Source organism: Taurulus bubalis (assembly GCF_910589615.1).
Source record: "Taurulus bubalis genome assembly, chromosome: 17".
NCBI classification, from domain to species: domain Eukaryota; kingdom Metazoa; phylum Chordata; class Actinopteri; order Perciformes; family Cottidae; genus Taurulus; species Taurulus bubalis.
In genome coordinates this window covers 23,035,542-23,043,041 of record NC_136605.1, presented here as the reverse complement: position 1 = coordinate 23,043,041, position 7,500 = coordinate 23,035,542, and the positions used below count along the sequence as shown (strand labels likewise).

At 41.2% G+C, this 7,500-nt stretch overlaps 1 protein-coding gene across 1 annotated transcript in view; it reads right to left on the bottom strand.

The window, feature by feature from the left end:
* The window catches only part of ift70 (intraflagellar transport 70), a gene marked incomplete at its 5' end in the record, with an annotated part of 10,718 nt that extends 4,729 nt beyond the window's left edge, over positions 1-5,989 (bottom strand). Inside the window, 11 exons of the mRNA XM_079233109.1 lie at positions 1-16; positions 97-162; positions 447-599; positions 1,115-1,164; positions 1,645-1,773; positions 1,875-1,979; positions 3,546-3,681; positions 3,785-3,841; positions 4,391-4,600; positions 5,532-5,597; positions 5,942-5,989. The exon at positions 1-16 is cut by the window's left edge and continues 38 nt beyond it. Of these exons, the coding sequence (XP_079089235.1) occupies positions 1-16; positions 97-162; positions 447-599; positions 1,115-1,164; positions 1,645-1,773; positions 1,875-1,979; positions 3,546-3,681; positions 3,785-3,841; positions 4,391-4,600; positions 5,532-5,597; positions 5,942-5,989 (1,036 nt within the window). The remainder of the gene's footprint in view (positions 17-96; positions 163-446; positions 600-1,114; positions 1,165-1,644; positions 1,774-1,874; positions 1,980-3,545; positions 3,682-3,784; positions 3,842-4,390; positions 4,601-5,531; positions 5,598-5,941) is intronic.
* Between the last annotated feature and the right edge of the window lie 1,511 nt (positions 5,990-7,500).

The window sequence follows — 7,500 nt, the reverse complement described above, 5'->3', positions numbered from 1 at the left end:
GGAACTCATACATGTACTGAACAGACAAACACAGGCCAACGTTAACATGGAGACATGAACATAAACATAAACACAAGAGCCGGTCCAGAACCTCACCGGCGAGAGGAACTTGTAGGTGAGATGGGCCTTCTCTGCCAGGACGTCAGCCGCCAGGTCAAAGTACTGCGAGAGAGACGGAGTCCAGCAGGGACGTTAATACATAAGGAGGAGGAGTTGGTTTATGAGGCTGCTGAGAAGAATTAAATAGTAACTTTTCTTTCTTTTTTCCCAGGAATAATAAGGGACTGAATCATTCTCTTAAACAGGGGTTTGTTTAGCTGGAGTTCTGGATATTCATATATATACTTGAAGCCACAGTGGATCCTGCCGGGTCCAGGATCAGGTCCAGGATCAGGTCCAGGATCAGGTCCAGGATCAGGTCCAGGATCAGGTCGGGTTTGGCGTACCTCGTGTTTGCAGTAGAGCAGCAGCAGGTTCCCGAAGGTGACGGGGGGGAAGGAGGGCTGCTGCAGCAGGAAGGACAGCTTCTTAAAGCCCTCCGACGGCTTGGTGTGCATGTTCACCAGCGCCTGGTTGTGGAGAGTCACTGGGTCCAGCTCCTGCAAAACACACACATCATAGCAAACAGTGTAGAAACCGTTTCACGCCTGTAAAATACTGTATTCCATATCTATTCATAATATGACGCGGAAGAAAGGCCATTTTCAATCAGTTAACTTCAGTTGCTCATACACTCCACTAGGGGGCACTAGGTGTACACTTCTCTCTCCTCCCAGCTGGAGAAGACTGAGTGGCAGTCACAAATTGGGACAAGGGCAGTGCCCCGTCTGCAGATTCATTTGAATGAAGCAGCTTCGAGGCACTAAAGCCATCATCGGAGCCTCCATGTGCGCCTTCACACCGATGTGTCAGTTCTAATGTTCTATTAATCTCTGTTACCTCCACGCTGACAGCGCCATTCACATTATGTCAGAATAATCACAGAGCCAGAGGGGGCAGAGGATCCAGCACACACACACACACACACACACACACACACACACACACACACACACACACACACACACACACACACACACACACACACACACAGGGAACGGGTGGTGATGGTCACCTCCTCTGATCGGGGCGGCATGTCGGTCAAAGCCTCCTGAGCTCCCGTCACTGCAGGAAAACACAAGAAAACACAAGAGAAAACAGCAGTTTGTTTTAGTCTGAATCAGTTTCTCTCTGACAGACTTTTCCTTGGAGGATGAACATAAAAAATCAACGCTTAAGCCCCGTTCTAGAGCGCACGTTGCCATTGACAAGCGACTATCTAGGTTTTTAACATCGAAAATAAGTACACCACTCAACAAAATATACAACATAGGTTTTAATGCGTAAATGCTATGTAACATCCCCTTAAGTAGAATGAATAATACGATAAATTAAGTCACAAAGCAATTGAAAAGTTGTCTCTAGTCTAGACTCTTGAATCAAACACACTTAACAGAGTGTAACCACTGTTGTATTAGTTAATAATCAAATAACTATTTCTGTGAGAACGCCACATATTACGAGTGTAAACGGGTTATTTAGTGAACGTGAAGTTTGTCCGTGAGTCACAGGTTAGGTCTCAGCGGCACCGAGGGAGGAGCTTACCGTTCTTCAGCTGGTATTCGATGGCAGCTTTGAGGTTGAAGGCCTCGATCAGGGCCGTCTGGTGCAGCACCAGCGTGTTGCCCACGCTGTGCACGTCGATGCCCTCCGTCGTCAGGCCGACGCTCAGCTCTGAGAGCAGAAAGCACAGCGATGGGTAAAAAAAAAGGTGAATTAACGTCAATTATTTCTCTTTTAAACGTCCCTCTCGCTGCTGAAGAGTGAGGTCTCACCCGGATGTTCCCGGATGCCTTGCTCGATGACCTCTCCGATGTACTTGAGGGCCTGAGGGTAGTTCTTCAGGCTGTAGTAACACAGGGCGATGTTGTAGGACAACGCTGGGAGAGGGGGCAGAACGACAGAGCGTGAGGAACTTTACATTCTTTATCTGATAACCTACCAAGGTTCTCCTTAAATATGTGAGAAACTAACCATTTAAATCTTTTGCCTTCACTTTTCCCAGCTAATAAAACCTTTAAAATGTTTTCCTTTACTCCGCCGGTTTCAGTTTCTCTCGTTAGCTTAAAACACACTGAAGTTACATTTCACAAACGGGCCTGAACTCAAAGTTTGCTCTTAAACTATAAATGAGCACAAAAAGCCAATATTTCCATCAAACAACACAACAGTAATATATTCTACAGCTGTCAATATGAACGGGGTCAACCTTAATTTAACTTTAAGTCTCTGCTCTGTGTTGATACTTGATGTTAAAGTTTGTGCCAAAAAGACAAGCAAGCATGTCACAGCATGAAGTCTTTTCTTTTCTTGCCCTGACTTTGCTTGCTGCACTTTGTACTCCTTTAAAGTCGCCCTGTTGAAATACTGCAGGAAACAGACGGTTTCATTCATTTGAACCGGCGTTGACGCACAAGACCGACAGTTAGCTGTTAGAGACGCTTTTGTTCTGCCTGCTTTCTCCACCAAAGGACCAAGAAATAACTTCACCCCCCGGAAAGTACTCTGAGGTGGCACACTTTACAGATGAGAAGGACTGATTGCTGATTGAAGAGTTGTGCGAAGGAGTTTCACTCATTAGAGATTCATAATAACGGCAACAGCTGTGAAAAGATGTTTCCCTTTTGTTTAAAACTGAGTTTGGGGTTTTTCTATCAGATCTTTGTTTTTAAAAAGGGTGTGAAACCATGAAAAGATGTTGGAAGGAGAAGATTTCTGCTGTGCGAAGAAGAAGAAGACGATGATGATGATGATGGTGATGGTGATTATGATCATCAAGTGGATCCCAGTTTCATTCAGCGTTTCTTAGCAATCGAGAACAGATCTCTTTACTACAGATCATTTTCCAGGGTATTTTTGCAAAGCTCCGGCTACAAGAGTCCAGATGGTCTTCTGGTGATTTCAGTGCAGCGTTGTGTTTGTAGAGACATGCTCGCACAGCAGGAAAGTTCTCCGATTGTTTTAGTCTCCCCTTCACTGTTTTGACTTTTCCTCATCAATCAACTCTCTCATCGACGCCAAACGCACGTTTGGAACCATAAACAGAAAACCAGCCATCAAGCATGTCAACTTCCTCAGCAACGTAATCGTTCATTGTCAAAGAAAAATAGGAGAATGTTTAAATATTTTTTGCAGAAAAACAAAAGATTTCCCAGGACATTTACTTTTCTGTGTGTTTTGAATGACTAGAAAATATGTAAATAACTGTTTTCCAGGTTTTCCAGGATGCCACGATCGATCCATCGTCGTCACTTCAGCCGAATCCGAGCCGGAAGCATTTCGTCTCGTGATCACTTTGGTCATTGGATGAGGGCGTATGCAGCGTTTGTTAAAAGTTAGCGTCATAAAAACACTCCCACACTACCCAAGTCCTTCTTGAGGGAAAACAACTTCTCCACAGCCGATGATGACGTCGTACAACCGTTCATATGCCTCTCATAACTCACCTGGCACGTATCCCAGCACTTGCATGGCAGAGGAGAACTTCTTGCAGGCCTCCTCGTACTTGTCGTCCTGGTAGAGCAGACAGCCCATGTTGTAGCCGTAGTCTGGGTCCTCCGGGGGCAGCTGCTCCAGCAGTGACTGTGCAGTTGTGGGAAATGAACGGGTGTAAGGATTCAAACGGAATGAAACCGAAACGGCATAATTTGTATGCATTAACAGATAATGCGAGAGAGAACGTCACCTTGGCAGCCGAGTTATCTTCCTCGCAGTATTTGATACAGGCTTGCAGCTTCACCATCTGTGCCGGAGAGATAGAGACAGAGGATGAACAAAAAGGGAAACGCAACTGCTGGTTTGACTTTGGGGGGGAATTAAGCAAAACTATGAAGCACAGACTCTCAACATCCAACATTCACGTTCATGAGCTCAAGTCTGTTTTTTTAACAATGAATTCACACATTTTCTGAGGGAGTTACAGAATATTTCTACTATGGGTAACATGACCTTAAATCCCTTTTGAAAGCACCATTGTTTCTCCGTTGCTGAGCTCCACACGGTTGTGCTTCCTTTATTTCATCGGTTGTGCGTTTATCGCCCGTATGCATTTGTTGAAGCACTTATGTTGAACAACAGCTCCCAGTGATGGAAAGTGTTTAATTAACAGATGGAGGAAACAAGGGGAAACATTTCAACGTTGTTCTTAAATCGTAGACTTGAAGCAGTGTTTCGACACCTGGAGCCACATGGAAAAGAATGCAGCGAGTCTTAAGAGCTGCTCATTTTGGCGGCACAAGACCTTCACCCCATCCTCTTTGTGAGTCCGGCGCTGCGTTCAGGTTCTGCGTACCTTTGTGTGACTGCTGGGGTTGTCGAGCACGAAGGAGGCCTTCATGGCCTCAGGATAAGCACCGGCCTTGTAAAGGGACTGGGCGTAGTACACCCTGTACTCCTCCACCTCCGGGTGCAGCTGGCTGAGCTGCTCATAGCAATCTGCAGAGTTGGTGAAGTCCTGGATGTGATAGTAGCAGAAGCCCAGCAGAGACAGCGCTGCCCGGGACTGTGACACAGGACACAGGACACAGGAGAGCACGAGGGTTACGCAAGAGCGCTTGGAACATGGGCTGTGTGGAGATACATATCTATCTATATATGTATACACACCATATACAAATCCCACATACATATAAACCAGGATGTTTTCAAGTATTACAGCACGAGATGTTATTTTAAAGATTTTTTCAAAAATACATATTAGTCATAAGTAAGTAATAAATAGAAATCAAAATGGTTTGTTTATATATTAAAGACTAAATCACATCATTGCCACTAGGGCTGCAAGTAAAGATGAACTTTCATTATGGATTAATTTGTTCATTAGTTTATTGATGAATTGATTGGTCTTTTAATTTCCTGAAGCCCAACATGAAATATTCAAATTTTTTTGGTTCGTCTGGCCAATGGTCCAAAAACCCAACGGTATTAAGATTAAAGTAATTATTTTCACTATCCATTAATATATATATATATATATATATATATATATATATATATATATATATATATATATATATATATATGTATATATATATAACATGTAGCATCCTGCTAATTTGTTCACATGTGTTTTGTTGTCATTTCTGTTAAACAATACAGTTTTCCTTAAATGATTCACTATTAGTTGAGTCAATTAAAGGTCAGCAAAAACATTGAACACATTAAAGAATCTATTGATCCCATCAGCTCCATTTACAACTAAATTAATCTGTGCATTTGTAAAACCGCCAGTGAATGTTTGTATTCTTTTTGTTGAAAAGTGACTAAAAACAATAAATTGATTATCAAAATAGTTGAAGCTTTACTTTTAAGGCCAAATATTTGCAATAAAATACTTCTAAAAGACACATGGACATCCTGACAAATATATATATATATATATATATATATATATATATATATAATTTTCAGGTTTTATCCTAACAGCCACTTACCTTCGTGTGTTTCTGAAGTTGGCCGTTCAGGATGTGAATCGCTTCAACATACTGGCTTTCTTTAATCTGAAAAACAGAGAATGAACTATGATGTTTTGTGCACAGCATAAATCTGACATGCTGACGTCATCTAAAAGGGCCGCACCTGCAACCCTGATATAGCTAACTGAGTGAGACTAGTTAGAAGTCAAATTGGACATTTGTTAAATTATTTGGTTATTTTCGTAAATTAAACATATGCCGATTTCCCGAGCAGGCGATGGCATTTCCGGGAACAGTGTCACGTGTCAGGTGCGCATCTTCCAGTAAGCTACACATCCTAAAATGAAGGATTTATGAACGGAGTCTGGCGCCCCGACGCTAGCTTAGCACGAAGGAGGTTAACTCGCCCAAAACAACACTATTCTCACCAGTTTGTAGATCGTAGCCGTGTGTTCTCCGTCTTTTATAGCCGTCATGGCTTCACACGAGTTGTGTTAATAATAATAAATCACGTTGTGGCTTTGTTCGTTCTTCTAAAATGATTAAAAACAGAGCATAGAGCTAGCTTCAGTTTAGCGGACGGACGTTAGGGCTTGAGATGTTACTTAGCAACGGGACAGACCGGAAATGGAGAACTTCTGACTGACGTGTATAAGAGCCAATCATGTGGGAGAAAGAAGTTGAGCTGGTCAACCTCTTTATTTACTCGCGTAAGACTTCATATTACTTTTCCCCTAAAATGTTGTTCCTTTCAGATGATTTTCACAAGTTTATGCAGGTCAGCCATATTTCATTCCAGCAGTTTAATTATATCCTATTTTTAGTTTATATTGTACATTTTCAACTATCTATCTATCTTAAATGTTTTATTGTTATTTATTATATTTCTTTTAATAGACAAAAAGTACAGATTCACTTATATGCCTGGCAAGCAGAAGACACAACACTTTGTTCCTTTATACATCTAATTGTATTAACTGCGACTCTGCACATTTAAAGGGTTTTCACACTTTAAAAACACTTTAATACATTTTATACAAGAAAGCTGACAGTTTCAAGGATTGTTATCCATTAAAAGCCGTAACAGGCAGCTTCACTGTACGATGTATTGATGTGCAGGTGTGGGTCACATGATCAGCTAATAATGTAATAATAATGTAAAGTCACAACTAAAGCAAATTGCTGGTCAAGCTAGCTCACTCCTCATTGGTCAATTCCGGACATTATGTTGAAATAATTGAAATTTGCAAGTTGAAATCTTCATGTGAGCAGTGTTTGATATGTTCCCTTGTTTTTTAGAGCAGACAAATTAAAACACACACACACACACACACACACACACACACACACACACACACACACACACACACACACACACACACACACACACATGCTCAAGAAATAGACGATATCAATGAACTTGTTTTCTTCTATTTCTTGACTTCATGACTTGTATCTTGTTTATAATAATAATATGAATTGTTACTCATATTTGGCCCCATTGTCTTGCTCTAATAAAGCACATTGAAGGGAAATGAACTCTCGGAGCGGATCAGAGTCTGTATTCATCTCAGCGTCTCAGAGCGACGTGTGTTCTGCTTTTAAAAGCATTTGATCCACTTTCCTAACTTGTGAAGTGACGATATCTCAGCTGGAATGTTTGAATCTGTTAGGATGGAGATCCCGTCTCACTCATTCAAAGCAAAACGTGATTATTTATTCAACAAAACCTTTGGGTGGAGCCTAGATATAATATGACAATTTGAAACCACTTGAGGGCTTTAACACTCCTTTTATATCTTGTAGTATATTTATTTATGCATTGATTAACCAGAAACACTCAATTAAAACCTTTTTACTTTTGTGAAAAAATATTTAGCAATAAACTCTGTTGACATGAAAACAAGTAATAACTAAATAAATAATAATAATGAGATGTTTTGATTCTTATGGAAGTTTCTGTGCTCTTTCTTTTATTCTTTCTTTC